General features: G+C 44.9%; 1 protein-coding gene across 1 annotated transcript in view; it reads right to left on the bottom strand.

Annotated features, from left to right (window-relative positions):
* Positions 1-21352, bottom strand: part of DHX16 (DEAH-box helicase 16) — a 317650-nt gene that overhangs the window by 173054 nt on the left and 123244 nt on the right. Inside the window, exons 6-7 of the mRNA XM_069635324.1 lie at positions 20637-20891; positions 19270-19491 (exon numbers count right to left, since the gene is read on the bottom strand). Coding sequence (XP_069491425.1) covers positions 19270-19491; positions 20637-20891 — 477 coding nt within the window. The remainder of the gene's footprint in view (positions 1-19269; positions 19492-20636; positions 20892-21352) is intronic.

Below are 21352 nucleotides of genomic sequence, written 5' to 3'. Positions count from 1 at the left end.
AGTCTGGGTTGCTATGGCCTCTTCGAGCGTGATGCGCAGAACTCGGAACACCGACTGAACAGGACCTTCAAATCTTGCTTGTCTGGCCCGTAGGAATATCCTTCTGCAGATGAGAAAGGGGATTAACAGTCTGCAGAATAGTGTGCTTGCTCCCCCCTTCCCCCTTCGTTCTTCTCCAACTTCCTCCAAAATCCCCGGTTGAAGCTCACTTTATGGTTTGAAAGGATGAACTCTCCATCCTGCTTCTGGTGCAGGGCGCGTGTTAGTCCAGTTACTTCACTGGTTTTCAGAATGGCGCTGGCAAAATCCACTTGACTTTTCCGAGCGGAACGCTGTAAGTATGAAGATTACAAAAGTTCAAGTGTTGAGCCTCCTTTTCTGTTGCCTTCCTAACCTGTGATCTGTCCTTTATTTCAGGTGCAGAATGAAGGCGATGCGTTGAGGGATTGAATTGCCGATGGTAAACTCAGGTGAGTTAGCGATGGGGGCGATCCCTCTTAATGTCTTTATATTCCTCCAGTAATGTCTTTTGTCCTTTCCCCATAGGGGCCGGGGTGCGGTACCTGCCAACGAAGCGGCGCCGACCCGAAATGAGGAATGGTCCACCAACAGAAGACCGTTAAGTGTTATGGTGGAAAATTAGGCTTTCCTCATTTGTTCCTTCTGCTCACCTTTTGTCTCCTCTTCTCTCGCAGAGATGTGGCGACCGGTGCAGACAGTCGCGGTGGAGCCAGAAGAACTCCCGAGGACAGGTGAGTGAAGCGCAGCGCTGCAGCGAGCAACGCGGTGCTTTTAAATGAAAGTCTTTTCTCAGGAATGCTGGCGTGGGGGTTCCGGATGCAGGTAAGAAGTTTGGTAAAATTCTTGGTTTTCACCTTTCTCTTCTCTTCTTTCCTTACAGGTGTTCCAGGATCGAGGCAGGCGTGGCTGGAGACCAGATGCAGGAGCAGACACGGTGAGCGTTCAGCTGCTTGGATGCAGAACAATGCGAAGCGTGAGCTACTGTCTGGGCGTGGCTTAAATAGCCCCCAAAGTAGTTCCAGGTAAGTATCCTTCCCTGGCCACGCCCGAGTGCCAAAATAGTCCCAATGAAAAAATAGTCCCTTTCAGGTCTCAGGGAGGCCTGAACCTTGCAGCATGGTCTGCATCAGGTAAGTGCACAAAACACCTGCCTTTATGAGCCTGACGCCAACGGCGCCAGGACAGAGTCCAAAGAGCCCCTATAAGGGGCCGCTGGGCTTTTACCCGGGGGAATGATGCCTGCTCCTGGGGGTGCTGGGCCTGGCCTGGTGCTCCAGGGGTAGGCATCATGACAATTACGTTCTCCTGTCCCTTAGTCTGGGGGGACAAGTGTTAGGGAGAATTCTCAGAAATGTGCTAATTCCCTCTACCCTAGAGACCCCCAGCAACTTTGCTTGATTTTGAAGACTTGATTTTTTTAACCTGGAGAGAGGAAGACCCTTTTTCCCCCCCACTCATGTATTTTAATGTGATTTCTGAGCTTTGTGTTTCTTTTGGTTGTGGAGTCTGACAAACTCCATAGGCATCATCTTTTACATTGTGTCACACAGCACCTTCAGTGCAGTAGCACAGGGAAGTCTTTCAGATTTCCCCAAGGTTTAAATACCTTCCTCTGGGATAAACTAGTTTCCCAGAGCAGTAAAGTGAAATTGATTTTAATTACATTTGAAACTTTGTAGACCCAGCACACACCATTTTACCATATGGTGCTGGAGGGGTTATCTAGTATCCCCTTTGTCTAGCTTCTCATGTAACGATTTTATGCTACCCTTTCCTCACTGAATGGCTGGTGCAGTGGTTTCGTATGAACTACTATGGTGTGCATTTACTGCGGGCTGCGTTCGCAGATGCAGTAAGGCACCCAAGGGTGCCATTTTTGTCAAAATGGCCCCGGTCTTTTTTCGCCATTTCTTTGTGGAAAGGTCCTTCTTGAGATTTACTCTGCGTGCCAAACCAGGTTTGGTCCCATTGTTTGCTTTGCCTTTGGCAGGATTCACGAGTGAAGCCCGCCTCTGGCTCCTGGGTGTCTGGGTGGGCATGAAGTGAAGGAGGAGCCCGAAACTCCCTGTGCTTAGTCTCCTAGGAGACCCAAATACACTCTGTAGTGATTGGCTGGCTGGCTGTCTGGCAAGGACAACCACCCTGCTGGGAGACTGACAGCTACGCTGGAATGAATGGGAAAGAACTGAATAAAAGGCAAGGCTTTTGGCTTGGAAGGCTGAGTCGACCATTAGACGAAGGAACTGAAGAACTTGAAGAGCGCCGGGTGCAACTCCTGGACCGTTGGTTTGCCCGGTGAAGCCCTGCTGCTGTGCTGAAACTCCAGAGAAGCTCCTGCAAGGACTTCTCCCCTTGAGTTGGTGGGACCAATCAACTCCAAAGCCAGCCACCTGCACATCCTTCTCGGAGCCGATTGAATTTCCACAGAGTTGCTGCTGAAGACCGTATAGCCAGGGAGAGGAACACCAGATTGTGTGCATTGCTTTGAAGTTGGCCAAGAGCTCCAGGAAGATCCTCTGGACTCCTAGGAAACAGGACTGACCGGGACTGAGCCCCCTCAACAGAGTGCGGAACCTCAGAAGCAAGGAAAGTCCATCTCGACAGCCAGGAACCGCAGTGTTGCTATTTGCGGTAGTCGCGAGGAGCTTCAACACTGAAGTGCCACTAGTTGGAAGGATTACTGGTTGCGAGTGGTGACCGTCCCATTGCAGTGCAAGAGTCCCCAGAAGTCATCCCTCTTGTCCCCACAGCTGAGGTTCAGGAACAGTGAGAACTGCAGAGCTGCTCAGGAACAGAAGTCATCTGATGCACTTTTTCTTCAATACAAAGGTACTGTAAAAGTCTGAGAGAACTTACCTCACATTGTAGAGTTGCTTCAATCTTCTACCACTCACAAGTCTAAACTGCTTGTGGCCCTACATTTGATTCATCTTTTCTTCAAAGACGTCTAAAACATTGTGCAAATACTTTTCTACTTACCTACCAGAGGTGCTTCCTCCTATATAAGAGTTTTGCCCATTGCCTTTGGCCTAGCCCATTGTTAGGGAGAGTTCTCAAAATTGTGCCAATTCCCTTCACCTTAGAGACCCCCCAGTAGCTTTGCTGGATTTTGAGGACTTGATTTTTTTACCTGGAGAGAGTGGGACCCTTTTTTTCCCACTCTCGTGTGTTTTGCAATGTGTTTTACTCTTGTGTTTTCTTTTGGTTATGGAGTTTTAGACAAATCCATAGGCATCATCTTTTCATGTGTGTCACACAGCACCCTCAGTGCAGTGGCACAGGGAATCCTTTCAGGCTCTCCCAAGGTTTAAATACCTTCTCTGGTATAGACTACTGTTTCCCAGAGAAAGTAAAGTCAAATTGACTTTACTAGTCTTTTTAAATTCCTACACCCAGCACACCCTATCTTACAATAGAAGTGCTGGAGGGGTTACTTAGTATCCCCTGTGTCTAGATACTCATGTAACAGTCAAATGCTACCCTTTCCTCTCAGAATGGCTGGTGGCAGTGGTTTTACAACAAACTACCATGATTTTTCTCAACCGTGAACACCGGTAGCGTTAAATCACAGGAGCCATGTTTTTTCAAGATGGCGTCTGTGCCCCCTTTGTTTAAACAGGTCCCGGTCTTCTTTTTTCACCATTTCTTTGTGGAAAGGTCCTTCTAGAGTTTTGCTCTGCGCGCCAAACCAGGTTTGGCGCCTTTGTTCATTCGCCTTTGGCGGGCTTCATGACTGAAGACTGCCTCTGGCACCCGAGGATGTGAGGGAGGTGCCCGAAACTCCCTGTGCTTAGTCTCCTAGGAGACCCAAATGCACTCTGGCAGCTAGGCTGGAATGAATGGGAGACAACTGAATAAAAAGCGAGTCCCTTGGCTTGGAAGGCAGAGTCGACTACTGGAACGAAAGAACCGAAGACGAGCTTGAAGAGGACGGCTGCTGCAACTCCTGGAGCATTGGTTTGCCCGGTGAAGCCCTGCTGCAGGTCTGAATCGCCAAGTTCATCTCGACAGAGAAGCCTTGCAAGGACGACTTCTCCCTTTGAGTTGGTGGGACCAATCAACTCAACATTATGCCACCTGGATACTGTTCTCAGAGCTGGTTGTATTTTCCTCAGAGTTGCTGCAGGAAACCGAATAACCAGGGAGAGGGACACCAGTTTGTGTGCTTTACTACAGCTACTGGAATTGAAGATTTGCAGTGCCAGTTTTTTTACCAGTCCCAGTGCAGGAGTTCCGACTTCCTCCCTCTTGTGCCCACGAGTGAGGCTCAGGAACAGCGAGATCTGCAGGAACAGAAGTCTTCAGCTGCATCTTTTTCTTCATTTGTAAGGTACCGTGAAACGAGACAGAGTACTTACCTCTCACGGTGAAAGTGCTTGAAACTTTCACAACTAGCAGGCCTAATCGGCTTGTGACCCATCATATAATTCTTCTTGTAACAAACTACTTCCCAGAACTTCTCCAGGGACTTTACTGTTTACTTACCAGAACCGTTTTATCCTATCCAAGACTTTAAGCCCATTGACTTTGGCCTAGCCTATTGAATTGACTTCTGGTGAACACAAAGTATCTGCACTGTCTAAGAATAATTAATGTTCTGAACCTATTCCTTGTTGCTCCTCCTTCAAAGTATTCTGAAATGCCATTTTGCTCCTCCTTCAAAGTAGCCTGAATTCCTCTGAAACTTAACGAGTATAGTACTGAAGTGTATTTTTGTGTGATATTTAACTGCCTCCTTCTAGTGAATGTTTTAGAACCGACTGTGAAATAAATTAACAAGTGTTTTAACAAGAAACTTGAGTGTAAGAGTTTATTTAAATACTTGTGATTGTAGACCTTTGTGTAGCACCCTTCCAGCTCACATTCCCTCTTGAGATAAGCCTGGCTGCTCAGCTCTGCTACCAAAAACTGTGTAGTACAGACTTATAGCAAAGGTTGGTTTTGCTTACACCTGTAGTCAGTTGTGTGTAGTGGTCCCAAAGGGTACTGCATAAAAGCTCTGCCTAACAGCTGTTTCTGGAGCTCCGGCTACTGGAGACCTTGGAGTGGACGAGAAGACACCGGATGGTGTTCCAGAACAGTGCCGGAGAGTAAAGAGAGCAGGGCTCTGGGTCTAAGCGGCAGAGATGCAGCAGGCGTTTTTGCGATTTCCAGTAGAAGTCACTGGGCACAATGTTTGGTGACCACTGAAGGATCCGGTAAGGACACCAGTGGCGAGGGGCCGCAGGACACTTGAGAAGAAAGACCCACATCTCCTGGGTCGAGATTCTGTAAGAGGATCAGAGAGGAGAAGCTGCAGGGTTTTGCCATCGTTGGGCTCAGGATTCATCTTTGGAAGAAGGGATGAGAAGACTCCAGCAAAGTATTTTCTCAGAGTCACACTGGAGCGGGCCAGCTACAGAAGGAGTACTAGAAGGAGAGTTCAGTGGTGTGGTTGAAGAATTACCCAGAAGCTTCACAGTCAGGTGGGTGTGGCGGATGGAAATAGGGGGCTTGCCTGGATGTTCTTGGATGAAGAAATGTGGGACGAAATTACACAGTTTTCCGGGTCTCAGCAGTGCAGGGTCTCCCACTCCCAGATCCAGTGATGCAGTTACAGTCCGGAGCTTCAAGGAGATTACATCTGCGAGCAGGAGCAGTCATCCAGTTGTTCCCACCAGCTCTGGGGCGGCGGGGGGCAGCTCCACAATCGGTTGCTTGCGAATGTGTGGAGAGGCAGAGCTTTGACACCAGATTTTGGGGGCACATGAAAGGTACTGGGGCAACGCTTCACTCTGTCCTGGGGGCAGTAGGTTGTCCAGAGTGCAGGTACGGATTTGCAGCAGTAAAAAGGGTGTATGGTCCCTCTGAGGAGGCAACGAGTGAACACAGTACCCAACCACACATGCACACCCATGCACTCGGGAAGAGTTCAGACCCATAGAGAAAGGTAATCCACACTATCCCAGACAGACACCTGCTTATGCCATTCAGAACTGGATTCCGGCTTGCCACAGCCACCGGTCCTTTGGCCAAAGATGGTCACTTTCTCCCCTGCATGCAAAGCGGGAGCAGGGATAGTCATGGGACCCTTTAGGTCTTCAATGGCAAACGGGCAGCCTTCATTTTGTAGGCTGCTTTCAACACAGGGGATCATACTTTACTTCCAACTTCCCTTTCTTCCTTTGGCTTTTCTGGTTCTCTTTTATCTTGGTTTCTTTCCCATCTATATCGCACATACTCAGTAACCTGGGCCGGGACCTCTTCAAATACCTCACCTCTTCTTCATGGTGTTCCCCAAGGCTCTGTTCTTGGACAAAGCTTTAATCTTTTCTCTGTACACTTCTCCTTCTAGCGGATATTACCTCATCTTTGGAATCTTGCATCATTTCTATGCAGATGATAACCAACTTTTTCTGTCCCCTTTCATGCCTTCTGTTCATGGCAATCTTGCTTTCTGCCTTACAGCCATCAAAACTTGGATGTCTGATCATTTTATTGTCCTGAATGCAACCAAAACTGAAGTTGTTTTCCCTGCCAACAATCCCTCCTTCTTTCGTCTCTTTTCTGCCTTCTCTTCTTCCTATATCTGGTTCTGCTTGTAATCTTGGTCTTTATATGCTGATCTATCTTTCTCTACTCATATCTTGACTATCTTGCTCATGTCGTTCTCACCTTTTCAATATTCGGAAAGCTTGTCCTTTTCTCATGTTTAATGCTAATAAACATTTGATTTCTTCTCTTATTTTTTCACGCTTATTCTATTGCTCTACTTTGGTCTCTGCGTCTCTCGTCTGGCTCCATTAAAGTCCGTCTTTAACACTTCCGATCGTTTGTTACATTTACTTTCCCATCGTGGTTCTATTTCACTGTCACTATCCTCTCTTTGTTGGCCATCTTTTCACTCGTGCCTTAAATTCAAGTTTCTTTGTATTGTATTTATATCTGTTTATGGTCTGCACCTCTGCATCTTTCATCCCTTCTTGTGCTTTACGTTCTCAGACTCATCAGTTCCCCACCCCTCCCTCCCTCCCTGTGCTCAGTCACAATATCGTTCTTTCTCGTTGCTTGCCCCTTACCACTGGAACTCTATTACTTCATATTCTTTATTTCGTACTTCTCTTAAAAACGACCTTCTCCAGTCTAAAGACAAATTTGTATAGCTTGTAATTTTACTCTGCTTGTACTGCAAGTGTATTATGTTCAGCGCTTTGGCGTTAAGTGCTATATAAATTACAAATGAAATACAAAATATACAACATTTTGTGAATGGAGGACTGGGTCAAAATGGCCAGGTAAATTCGTTTTGGCAAGTTTGAAGCCATATTACACAGTGAAAAGAAATCAACCCTGGCATAGCTACATGACTGAACAGGGAAGGTGTACCCTCTTTGGGACACTATGGGCTAACCTTAGGGTACCGCCATCTGAAGTAATAAGGACTCTTAAGGCAGTCCACCCAAAATAGAGTCACCATCCCAGAAAGGCCGTAGGTTAAGCGTGGCTGACAGGAAAAAGTGAGTCAGAAACCAAAGAATACAGCAAAATGTGGAGGGGATCCTCACAGTTCGGCAGAAGAATTCCAAAAACGTAGCCCCGGACAGTGAAATCGTGCATGGGTAATCGGCTGGAGCAGAGAACTGACCTTTTCTCATAGATCTGATGGAGAGGTGTTAGGGAGAATTCCACCTTAGAGACCCCCAGTAACTTTGCTGAATTTTGAGGCCTTGAATTTTTTTAACCCGGAAACAGTGAGACCCTTTTTTCCCCACTCTCTAATGTATTTTAATGTGATTTCTGAACTTTGTGTTTCTTTTGGTTATGAAAGCCTGACAAACTCCATAGGCATCATCTTTTACATTGTGTCACACAGCACCTTCAGTGCAGTGGCACGGGGAAGTCTTCCAGAATTCCCAAAGCTTTAAATACCTTCTCTGGGATAAACTACAGTTTCCCAGAGCAGTGAAGTGAAATTGACTTTCCTTACATATGTAACTTTCTAGACCCAGCACACACTATCTTACCATATGGTGCTGGAGGGGTTATCTAGTATCCCCTTTGTCTAGCTTCTCATGTAACATTTTTATGTTACCCTTTCCTCACTGAATGGCTGGTGCAGAGGTTTACTTTTAACTACTGTGGTGTGCATTTACGGTGGGCTGCACTCGCAGCTGCAGTAAAGCACCCAAGAGTGCCATTTTTGTCAAAATGGGCGCAGTCTTTTTTTACCATTTCATTGTGGAAAGGTCCTTCTTGAGATTTATTCCACGCGTCAAATCACGTTTGGTCCCTTTGTTCGTTTTGCCTTTGGTAGGATTCACAAGTGAAGCCTGCCTCTGGCTCCAGGGTGTCTGGCGGGGGCAGAAAGTGAGGGAGGTGCCCAAAACTCCCTGTGCTTATTCTCCTAGGAGACCTAAATGCACTCTGTAGTGATTGGCCGGCTGACTGTCCGGCAAGGACAGCCACCCCGCTGGATGACTGACAGCTAGGCTGTAATGAATGGGAGAGAACTGAATAAAAGGCGAGGCTTTTGGCTTGGAAGGCAGAGTCGACCACTGGACGAAGGAACCGAAGAAGAACTTGAAGAGGACGCCTGCTGCAACTCCAGGATCATTGGTTTGCCCGGTGAAGCCCTGCAGCTGTGCTGAAACTCCAAATACTTATAGACAGAGAAGCCCCTGGAAGGACAATATCTCCCTTTGAGTTGGTAGGACCAATCAACTCCTAAGTAAGCTACTTGGACATCTTCTCGGAGCTGGTTGAATTTCCACAGAGTTGCTGCTGAAAACCGAATAGCCAGGGAGAGGAACACCAGATTGTGTGTTTTGCTTGTATTTATTACATTTATATAGCACACAAGCAGCCCACGGGCATTGAGGCGCTGTTGCTTGCAAGAGCTTAGTTACAGAGTTACAGAGGTGGTAACAGTTGTATAACGCATTTACGAATCAGTACATCAATACCTTAGTATAGTTTTATGCAATGTTTAAGCTGGCCAGTTTAAGCTGGCCAACAGCTCCAGGAAGATCCTCCAGACTCCCAGGAAGCAGGACAGACCGAGCCTGTGCCCCTTCAGAGTGCGGGACCCCAGAAGCAAGGAAAGTCCATCTCGACAGCCAGGAACCGCAGTGTTGCTATTTGCGGTAGTCGCCAGGAGCTGAAACACTGAAGTGCCACCTGTTTGAAGATTGCCAGTTGCGAGCAAAGTCCTCCCTCTTGTCCCCACGACTGAGGCCCAGGAACAGCGAGATCTGCAGAGCTGCACAGGAACAGAAGACATCTGCTGTACCTTTTCTTCAATCCAAAAGGTACTGTAAAGTCTGAGAGAACTTACCTCTTATTGTAGAGTTGCTTGCATCTTCTACTACTCACAAGCCTAAACAGCTTGTGGCCCTACATTGTTTCTTTTTTTCTTCAAAGACTTCCCAAAAATCATGCAAAGACCTTTTCTTACTTACCTACCAGAAGTGCTTCAGCTCATATAAACTTTTGCCCATTGACTTTGGCTTAACCTATTACACTCTGCTTAGGAAATCCGAAAGTATTTGCCTACTTAAGAATATTTGTGATCTCTTGTTTGTTCTAATAACCTTTTCCTTTGACCAATTGCTAAGAATTTTCTAAATGCTACAGTAAGATAATAATGTCCCCAGCACCATGGCTATTGAAGTCACCCGAGGGTGTAGGTTGCGACTGTGGGCCATCCCAAAAGGGTCCTTACTGATTTAGAAACTAAGTGTGTAGTTTTGGACTGTATTTGTGTGTTGCTTTTATATTGCTACCTTCTGAAGAAGGCTTACTCTGACTGATAAATACATTAATAACTGTTTATTCAAGAAACCTTGTGTTAAGTGTTTATTTGAATACTTGTCACTGTGAATCGCTGTAACTCCCCACCAGCTCACATTGACCCCTCTTGAGATAAGCCTGGCTGCTCCACATGCTACCAACCTGTGTAGTGCAGACTTAAACGTACCAAAGGTTGGGTTTCTATTGCCAGGAGGTCAGGGTTGTTGTAGTGCACCCAAAGGGTACTGCATAAAATCTTGCCTAACAGGTGGACATACCATAAGGAAGTGATGGTCCTATGACGATTGAGAGCAATGAAATAGGGAAACGGCCTAAGAGATGATTCCTGAGAAAGCGGCAGGAGCTGAGAGAGAGCTCCAACAGCTTTGAATGGGAAGGCCTATACCCATCAGACCCTTGCAGTGTGCTGGGCGCTGTATTGTATGGTTGCATTGTTCATTTATATGGCGCTCCTAACCCGGAGTTATCTGGGCGCAGTACAAGTTACAAAGGTTACAGGCATTATACATAGTATCATAGTTGGAACATTTACAGACTATTTACAGTAGCTTTGTGTGCGATAGCAGTGACAGATTAAGAACAGTAATTCAAGAACAGCATCAAGGGTAACAATGCAATATGGAGTAAGTGTCATATGTACATCCGATACTGTCCAAATTCAATGAACCAACTAATGAGAGTGCCATATTTCAGTGGTCGAGGGAACGCAGCCACGACTTTGCATCATTCTTAAATGTTTCAAAAGACAGGGTTGCTCTTAAGGAGTCGGGCATTGAGTTCCATAGTTGAGATGCCATGACTGGGAAACTGCTCCCTCCCTGCTTTTTTAAATTTAAATTTTGGGATCCTGAGGCTGTTAGTTTGCGACATTCTGATGGGACGTTCTGAGGTGGGTCTAGTAAATTTATCCACTTAGTATTTGGGAGCCTTGTTTGTGAGACATTTAAAGGTAAGGTTTAAGGATTTGAACTTTATTCTGTCTTTCATGGCTAGCCAATTCGTGGAACGCATGATGTTGGAAATGCCGAAAGCAGTTCTCTAAGCGTTATTTTGGAGTATTTGCAGTTTGCCGATTTTATGTTTGCTCGTGCTTAGTAAGAGGGCATTACAATAGTCCAGCTTTGACAAGATGAGGGCACGAGCAATCGTAATGCAACTATCAGTGGAAAGGAATGGTATGCAAGCTAAATCAGTTTACATGTGTAACTGGTAGCAGAGGCCATGGCATTGATTTGTTTATTCAGGTTCAGTGCGGAGTCCAAGTAAAAGCCTAAGGTTTTCACCTCCTTGGAGACTTTGATATTTAGGCCATCAATGATAAAATAATTGTATTGGAGAGTAAGTTTGTTCAGTCTGTGATTTGACCCAATGAGTAAGAGCTCAGTCTTATCGTTACTGAGGCACTGGCTGCGTGTGGCCATCTAGGTTTGTATCAAGTAGATTGCGTTGATCAATGTCAGTCTGCGTCAGTCTCCTGAGATAGGAATGAGAATCTGGGTGTCCTCAGCCGCATAGTTGGTATAGGAGACACCCAGATTGTCAAGTATATCGAAAAGAGACTTTGTGAATATATTATACACGGTGGGAGAGACGCAGGATCCCTGCAGCACTCCAAAGGTGACAGTACTGGGTCTGCTGCAGAAGTTGGGGAAAACACCCTCATAGATCTGTTATCTAAGAAGGATTTGATCCAAGCAGTAGCTTCCTTCGAGAAGTGGGCAGCAGATGTATGATGGTTACACAAGACTTTATGGTCCACCAGGTCGAACGTGGCGAGTAGGTACAGAAGGAGGAGAATGGATACTTCTCCTTTATCTTTCCGTTCGTCCATTTGGTTTTTCAAGTCGATGAGGAATGTCTCTGTCCTGTGTCTTGGTCTAAAGCCTGATTGATGGGTGCCTAGTAAGTTGTTAGTCTCCAGATAAGTTTGAATCTGAAGGTAAGCAGCCTTGTCTAAGATTTTTAGGAGAAACGGTACAGTTGTTATCGGCTTATAGTTTATAGATAGGAAGTGGTAGAACCCAGGCATCTTTGAGATTCGTGGGAACTGAGCATGAGTCGAAAGGAGGAGTTGATTAGTGTAGTAATAAATGTAGCTTGGTACCTAGCTGCTTCTTTAATTATCGACGCCGGACAGGAGTACCCTAGGCATCTGGATGGTTGAGTGAGGTAATGATATTTTCCACTTCTATAATAGAGATTTGTGTGAATTTCAACTGATTAGTCGGTTTGGTTTGTTTTGGCAGAGGCTTCCTGTAATATAGTTTCTTGTGCCGATAGATCATTCTTCTGTAGTATAGTTTTTTTGGCTACAATTTTCTCTTGGAGCATGGATATTTTGTTGCAAAGGGCATTTTGGATGTTGGTACACCAAGTTTTATTTTTGATGCAAGTGTCATTTGGAGTAGCCAGGAATTCTAAGATAGAAGAGTTCCCGATCTCTCTCTCTCTCTCTCTCGGCACTGTGCACCTGGTCACCCTCTGTCCTTCGGGCCCAGGTTCCTGCTCAATTTGCCACCCTCCTGCTCTGCCTCCTGGCCACCCCTTGCACTGGGGTATGTATCTGTACCCATACAATCCCCCAACCGCTTTTCTTCTGCACTTATTAGATATCGCCCCATCTGACTAACCTAGCACTTTGCCACTTGCTGGCTGCACTATCACTGTTTATTGCCTTTATTTATTGTACTTATTTATTCTGTTTTCTCCGCTGTTCCGCACTTTCCACTTCTACCCCCTTTCATGCACCCCCCCCCTTTCCCTTGCACTTGCGCGCTCTTAATGTCACTGGGTCTAGTAAGATCGTTGTTTATTTGTTCTCCCCTGTTCCCTTCCCTTTTTGCCTGGTCGCGCTCTGAAACACTTGTGTACGAGCGCAATATAAATAAAATTATCATTGTGCTAGAGTTCGCTTTTCTAATTCTTTCGTTAACAGTGTCTTTTTTTAGTTTGAATAATTTCCTTTTTATATCTGATCAGAGTATTGAAATCTTTCTTACTCTGCTCGGACGGGTTGTTTTTCCATAGGGCTGCCGCGTGTCTTTTTTCATTATGTGTGGCTTTGAGGCTAGGAGTGAACCAGGAGTTCAGGTGAGCTTGTGGTTTCTCTTTACTTAGTTTAAGCAGTGCAATTGAATAGACAGCTTGGTTGATAGTAGTGTAGTACAGGTCAACAAGCGCAGTTGGGTCTGTAATGAAGTCAGCAATTTTAGTGATGGGTTGGAGGAGAGGTAGGAGGTTGTTAACTGTTGTGTTCCGTTTGTTTCTAGTTAGGGCTGGGGGGGCATTGGGGTGGCTGAATTAATTAGTAGGTTATCTTGTAACGTGAAGGAGATCAGATGGTCTGTCCATGCACAAGGTTTGATCGAAGTTATGGATGTTTTACAGTTGATGTCTGCAATCCAATCCAAAGTGTGGCCTTTAGTATGGGTAGGCACGTTAATCCTTAGGGTAAAGCCTGCCTCAGAGATCATATTAGCTAGAGTAGTTGCATTGGCATCCTCGTTCAAGCCTAAGTTGAAGTCCCCGAGTATCGTAGTTTGTGGCCCAGGTTTAGTATTAGTATTAAGTAAGGCTGTTATGTCTTCATCTAATGCTTCAACCCTGGAAACAGAAAAGCATGCTGGGCTCTACTTCTCAGCGACAAGCGGGCTGGGCACTACATCCCTGCGACAAGCCTGCTAGGCACTACATCCCTGCGACAAGCCGGCTGGGCACTACTATTGGATAGGTATTGGATACTTCATGTGTTCTGTTACTCCGTCTCTGCCACATCACACATTTTCCAGTGGAGCAAGAACTAATTCAATAATACTTTCTTTATTGCTGGTGAGATTAAGAGACTTGCTTCGATTCCAAACGAGAATGTGCCTTTTCGATATTCAATGTTTAGCTCCTCATCTTGCTGATTGAGCTACATTTTGAGTCCTGATCAATAAATCCTCTGCAAACAGCAAAACCGTTTCCTGCCATACCTCAGTGCAAGGGGGAGATGCCATCCTTTCTTCTTAAACAGTAAAGGGCTCAGTAAAGGGGGAGAGCTGGGGTCTTACACCTCACTGAACTAAAAATCTGTTTCCTAGCACCTTGGAACATATTCTGCCAATCAGTGTGCAATGTAACACAGCCCTTACCCAAATTGCTGTAGTTCTGATAGTCAACCAGACATATTCCCAGACATATTCCTAACCACCCCTCCCCCGATAGAATGCTTCTCTACGTTGACTGCAAAGAAAACCCACTCTTTTGCTACTAGTTTCCACTATATTCAGTGCAGCAAGCCAATGTACTGTGTGCCCCCACTTCCTACCAATCACCCGGCCACCTTTCACACAAGTTCTCTAGTTAGTTTAATAGCAATCCACTCATTTCAATTTGGGTCCATTTCGCCACCAAGAGAGTGGGTTCCTTTAACAGTGCCCCATAAGTCTGATTTTTGTAATGTTGATTGGCAGGTTACGGGGATGTTGTATTCGGTCATTGCAACAAGCGGGGTCAGATCAATCAAAGCCATATTACCAGCAAAGGTAAGGATGCGGAGGCAATAGAGGACCAGCTTACATGGAAAGGTGCCGACTTTAGACAAGGCGATTAGCTTTCCTCTTGCCATCCCAAACCAGTGTCTAGAAAGCTATGTGTGGCATGGTGCTCTCACACAAGCCAGCACCAGTGCAGGGAGACCACTGCACTGGCAAAGACCCCATACACATCTATCTGCAATGAACCCCTGCAGGGCCAGGGTTTCTGCAGGAGTATGGATAAGTGCTGTGGCATGAATGATGAGCAGTGACTACCCAGTCCTCCCACCAAGACGACTAGTGAAAAGCATGCAAGTTTCCACTTGTCATGCGCAAGGCCACCCGGCCGGTTTACTTTTTTTTGGTTATTGTTTAAAGCACAGACATAGCTCGAGAGCAGCGGAGCGCTGTACAGAGCGTAGGTAGCCAGCATTTGGGCGGGCATCTTTTAACAGCGCAGTACTGCGAGGTCTGTGCATCAGTATGTGCATCCATTGGAATTAGAACTTTTGTTGCCCATTTTAAATGCAGGAAAACTACAAGTCCCAGAATTCTGAGAAAAAACAACATTGTATGGCCTTCAAACAAGTGGCCCTAGCAGCTTTGAAAAAAGTCAGATTTCAAACCCCAGTGGTGACAAATAGCACAACTACAGACCCAAACCAAGGGGAACAAGGAGTGGCCAAAGTGGCCGGCGGAAACACCCCTCCAATATTACGCAGAGTAACAAGAGCATCTATCAACAAACATCGAGGAACCAGAACAAATAAATCTGATTTATTATTTGAGCACATAGCCACTCTCTCCAGATGAACGAGCAGTACTTAACACTGGACTCTCCTTCGCTCCATCAGGATTTAATGATTACGTTCAGATCCAAATTGACCTCTTTAAATTCACCCGCAAATTAACATTAAAGAAATTCTTTTCTACACAGGTTGAGTACTTCACAGCCAAACCCAACATAGCCATTCCTTCAGATATCACACTACAAACCATGCTTAATACACATGTGCTAATGTCCCTAGAAGACTGTGAACATTATCCAACGATGAATGCTATGGACTTACTCAAAGAATTAAATATTCAACAGCAAAGTTTAAAAATTAAAGAGCTAACTAACAAATCCAAATGTGTGCCTGTATTTCCTAAGGACAACATAATTGATACCTTCCACGAAGCTGTGCTCAACGACATTCACAGACTCGCAGATGCATCCAAAAAGAAAGGCAAACGCAGCACTAACTTAACAATTACCGAACAAAATGCCTTGCAGAAATTAGCTTCGATTGACACACTAATAATTAAAGAAGCTGATAAGGGAGGGAATGTGACGAATATGGACAAGGACGACTACATTATAATGGGATTAGAACACCTTAACTCCCCTGGATGCTATGAGACACTCTCATCCAACCCCCGTTTCACACCTACGCACGGCAGTAAGTGCACTGCTGTCTAAATGGTACTCACGCGGCCTTCTTACTTATGTGGAGAAACCATTTCCAACCGTTGTTGATCCAGTTATGCCCACAGCCTATTTTCTTCTGAAAATACACAAACCTTTTACTAAGATACCGGAAGGGAGACCCATCTTAAGTGGAGGTAGAGGCGTAATGGGACCAATTTCGATCTACATTAATGAATGACTAGCTCCTATGGTTATTACTACATCTACTTTTGTAAGAGATACTATGCATATCCTTCAAATATTTGAACAACTAACCTTTATCCCAGATTTATTGTTGGTCACACTAGATGTGAAGGCTTTGTACACTTCTATAGATGATCAGAAGGCAATTGCAAGTGTGGATTACATTTTCCGTGAGCACTCTGCTTCATTTTTTGAACATATTGAAATGGTGAAAGATCTATTGTCGTGCGCACTATCTAATAATATCTTCCTGTTTAATAACACCTATTACAAACAGCTAATCGGTGTAGCTATGGGGGCAAGTTTTGCGCCAGCCCTAGCTAACATCTTTATGCATCAGTATGAGCAACAGTATGCATTTGCCAATGAGACTTTTCACGTGATTATGGTATGGAATGGGTCAGTGGATTGCCTTAATGAATTTCTGACATACCTCAACAACAATCACTGGGGGATACAATTTACACACCACATACAGCAACTCCTCTATTAACTTTCTTGACCTAACAATTAGTATATCAGAACAGTGCTTTGGAACAAGGACATTTCGCAAGTCTACCTCAGTCAATGCGGTCTTCCATGCTACTAGTTTTCACAAAAAAGCGGTTATTTCCAATATACCAAAAGGTGAATTTATAAGGGCTAGAAGAAACTGCTCAAACAGTGATGACTTCAAACAAGAATGTCACGTGATACAGCAAAGATTTTTGGCAAGAGGATAGGACCATCGTACCTTAAGCCAGGCTGAACAGGTGGTTAAAAGCATCAGGAGGGTGGATCTGGTTACTCCCAAAACACGTACAAACACAACACATAGTAACAAACTTAAATTCATTGCACGCTTCAATGCAGATAGCTCAAATATATATAGTATTGTCAAAAGGCACTGGCATTTACTTCATTTAGACAGATCTCACGACATGGCTGGGCCCTACTCCCAACTTTATTTACAACAAAGCAGGAACCCTTAAGAATATACTTTGCCCTTCATTTATGTCCAACCCACAACCTAAACATACGTGGCTTCAACAGTCCGTAAACAAGGGCTTCTATAAATGTGGGGGCTGTTCAATGTGTGTCCATGCGTTTGAAACCAGAAAAGTTGAATTTGGCAAGTTAGGTGCATACAACCTTAATTCCTTTATTAATTGTAACACCAAATTCTGCTTGTACTGTATCATGTGTATATGCGGACAGCGCTATACTGGCAGGACAATTCGGCACTTAAAGATCAGAATACATGAACATCTGTCCACTATCTCAAGCCAGGAGTCTGAATATCCCCTGGCCACCCACTGGCAAAAATCTCACCAAATGGATAATAAAGCATTAATTACATTTGTGGGTATGGCGAAAGTCTCCTTACCACAGCGAGGTGGCAACCTTGTCCTCAAGCTCAGGCAATTGAAAGCCCACCTTATATGCCAATATCGCACTGTGGCACATGGACTCAAAGACCATGAGTTATCTGTATCTCTGTGACGCTATGTAAAGTAGATGAGTTACATGTGATGCGTTTCTGAATTCATGAATCAGAACTTAATTGGATAACAGATGGACCTCATCAATGACTGGTCATTCATGTTGCCCTGTACGGACGCACAGTAATTTGTCCTTGCATTAAAGTAACTGAATACTGACGGTGTTAGCCATAGAGCTCCCTGGCTCACCGTGTCTAAAGAGAAGGTTTGATCAATTACGCTAATCAGAGTAAATCATTCTAACTGATAGTTTCATCGAGCCAACCTTGATAAGTATTTGCTTGCCCTTCAATTTCTCAGTTGTCAATTTCTTTCTCACCCTTTTTAATGGATGGCCCTGTAGTCCCCCCTGCCCCCTTTTCTCTACTCATTATTTCAAGAATTCTTTCGGGGTCTTTTTCGCACCAGCGGTTTGTATAATTATGCTAACTCCAGGTGGCTGTGATAGTGCTGGCCACCTTGATGGGTTACAATGAAATACAATTATACATCAAACATGGCCGCCCTCAACAGCCGCACGCCATGCTAAGATGTATGTTCTAGCCTTGCGCCAAAGCTTAAACAGAAGCAATCCTTGCCGCGCACGGCTCCGTCCACGGCATTCATGCGGAAACTCTGGTAAGAGATGGTATTTCGTGCACGTCCCCGACAGACTTTCAGGGGCTGTGAATGCGCACGTGACCGTCTAGCCAAACCAATTATATTAGAGTACTTTCTCTCCTTCTTCCTCTCACCATATCGAAGTGATTTCCAATCACCCAACGGTCTCAAGACTTTTTGACACTCAGAGTCCATCGAGCTCGCAACAGCGATAATATAGGTATGTGCAATCCAATATACATATATTTTTTTGCAAATTCTTGGCTAAAATGAATAATTAGTAGCAATTCTATTGCTTTGGCTGATTAGTAATAGAAATATCCTTCGCTTACAGTGGAGCCCATTGCTTTGAATATTCGGAACGGCATAGTTTACATTAACCGTTGGCAAGTGGCATACAGCCTCTTGATATATTGCCCCATGCATTTTATTTACATGTCCCTTGTTGACAAATATCTCCACTAGGTCTCTTCTTAATGCTACGCACGCCTTCCAAGGACTCCTAAGCTACAATACTAATCTTGCAATAGACTTCCGTGCAGTCAGTATAAGTGCACATGTTTAACCAGTTTGGATTATATGCGAATATAGTAATTTTGTCTGTCTTCTTTTGCTTTGTCACACATGGCATCCATTTCAAAATGGAAATCCGACAACATTGAATTGTTAACTAATATCCTTTTCTATATGGGTTTTGATGTAATGGTTATCTAATTTGTTTTACGGGCAACTACCTTATATTTGGATTGTCGGATTAATGTTTTGTGCAAGTCACCCACTGTGCCCCCTTTGTGTTTTAGCCATACTGCACTAACCACAACTTATGGTGCCTCTTCGTATTGTTAATGTATAATTTACATGCAGCCTCAGAGGAAGAGCCTTACAGCTCGAAACACGTGTCAGGCTGCCTTGTACCAAATTAAATTGTGCATAACTTGCATTGATCTTGTTTACGTGCGCAGTGTGAAAGCAAAAAACCTCTTATGTACTTTGAACATATATGTTTAGCCATAGATCTCTACATCTAAGAGTATAACCACTAAACATTGTATACAGATCCTCTGGTAAACCATTTACATTTGTGCCTTTCCATTATGCAATTTGTCTGTGCCCTCCTCTTCGTCCGTGATTACCACACCCTATAAAATTGGTCAACCTAAAAGATTTTTTGCTTTTTTGTCTTGTACTGGGAACTCCAGAGCCTCACCTTCTCTACAGTCCCCTTCATTCGGACTGAGCTGACAAACTGGATCATCTCGTCCTCCTCCATCACGTATTCGTACTCCTTCTGCTTGTTATGCTCATGCGCATCCTTCGCACCGAAGCGCAGTGATGCTGCCCCCATGTGGTCCTCCTCCCAGCGCTTCTGCTCATCACGAGGGGCAAACTTATCATCAGACTGGGGCTCCTCATACCGGTCTGGGATTTGCTACCAACGGGACAGAAGAAATAAGTAAGACAGAAATACAGAAAGCAAAAGAAACAACTGCAGATGGAGGGGAAAACGAGAAAAGCTTACAGAAGATTTACGAAAAAAAGCATAATAGACGAGTCAGAAAGTAGAATTTATTTTATTTATTGTGCATTTGTAAGGTGCTTATACATACATTGTGTTTCAAAGCAGCCACAGGGCAACAGGGAGGGAACATGGGAATGAAAGCAAATAAACAATAGCCAATGAGAGCTAGAGACAGACCTACTAGGCCTTGTGAGCATTCAGAATGAGCAAGTGCAGAGAGAGAGAGAGAGAGAGAGAGAGAGAGAGAGAGAGAGAGAGAGAGAGAGAGAGAGAGAGAGAGAGAGAGAGAGAGAGAGAGAGAGAGAGAGAGAGAGAGAGAGAGAGAGAGAGAGAGAGAGAGAGTGGGAGTAGAGCAGTGGGTAAGTGCTAAGTGTATTAAGAGGGAAGTGCTAGAGAGTGAGCAGATGTAAGTGCAAGGGGGCGTGGCCAGCTGACAAATAAGTATGTGCAGGTTTGTGGTGACAGAACAGTGGAAAAACTAGGCTCGTCCGAGATATGAACCCAGGACCAGTGCGAAGAAATAAGAAAGTGAGGGAAATCCATAAACAGAAAGGAGGAAGACAAGAGGGAAATCGACGAAAGAGGAACAGAGAAAAACTGAGCGAGAAATGTGACAAGTGAAAGAAGTCAAGCAGGAGACAGACGGTGAAAGGACTGCAAAAGAGAAAGGAGGAAGCAGGAATCAGATGGTGACAAGTGTGGGAGAAGAAAGAAAAAGGGACAAAAACTAGAAAAGTGATCGGGTGACAGGGGATGAAAGAAAGCAAGAAATGGAGACCATGAAAAATGGGCACTTGACAGCAAACAGAAGGGTGGCATGAAGAGACGGCCTGGAATACAAGGAAAATAAAAAGGAGAATCCCGAAATGGTGGAAGAAAGAGGGATGGGTGGCAAGAAAGAAAAGCAAAAACTAGAAAGAACTCAAGAGAGGTGTTGGGGGGCGGGGAGGGAGAATGACAAACAGAGCGCCAGCAGTGACTGAAAAGATAGAAGCGGAAAGGAAGTGTGCAGGCAGAATAAGAGCAAATCACAGCCAAGCGGCCTGGGCCCTCACCTTCCCTCTGTTCTCCTCAGGCATGAAGTAGCGGTTGCTCTTCTCAATCTTCTCCTGGTTGCCGGCCTTCTTGTACTCACGTGCCAGGTCCCGAACTTTCCTCTTATAATCCAGCTCTTTCTTCTCTCGCTCAGTCAGTTCGTGCTCTGCAAACAGGTACTCTTCGTCTGCAATCTCTGCCTCCAGATCCTCCAGTTTGTCCTTCTCACGCTTAGTAAGGTAATCCCGCCGTGACTTCTTGCGTAGCTCTGGAACCTGAAGGTTGGAAAGAAGAAAAAGGACAGAGAAGACAAATTGATAACTCAGCAGGCACAAGTAAGTAAAATCAGCAGCCCCCTCATCAACTCTACGCTTTATTGCAACGTTCATGTCCCTGAATTCCAAGGAGTCACTTCAATCGGCAGCAGAGTTTTTATGCAAATACGGACCACAAATCTCTCTAGATAGAAGAAATCTTAGGACTCCCTGCAAAGGGAGATATGTTCAGAAAAGGAAAATGTGAAAGTATTTGGTTTATCTACTCTACCTCAAGCACCTGCAAATATGCACTGTGGGAGGATAGGAAAATTAGTTATTGTCTGCATTCTAGCAAATGTTTCATTTGACGGCTTGGGGACTCCAAACTCATTACAATGTTATGGAAACCAGAGTGTGCATTGGAACAGAGGGAGTCCTGAGGCAAGAGGGGGTAATGGAGCGCATAAAGCAATGGTCTT

The sequence above is a fragment of the Ambystoma mexicanum genome, chromosome 13 (assembly GCF_040938575.1).
Source record: "Ambystoma mexicanum isolate Mex_15411 chromosome 13, UKY_AmexF1_1, whole genome shotgun sequence".
In the NCBI taxonomy this organism is placed as follows: Eukaryota; Metazoa; Chordata; class Amphibia; order Caudata; family Ambystomatidae; genus Ambystoma; species Ambystoma mexicanum.
The sequence above is the reverse complement of the archived record's forward strand: the minus strand, read 5'-3'. Positions and strand labels throughout refer to the sequence as shown.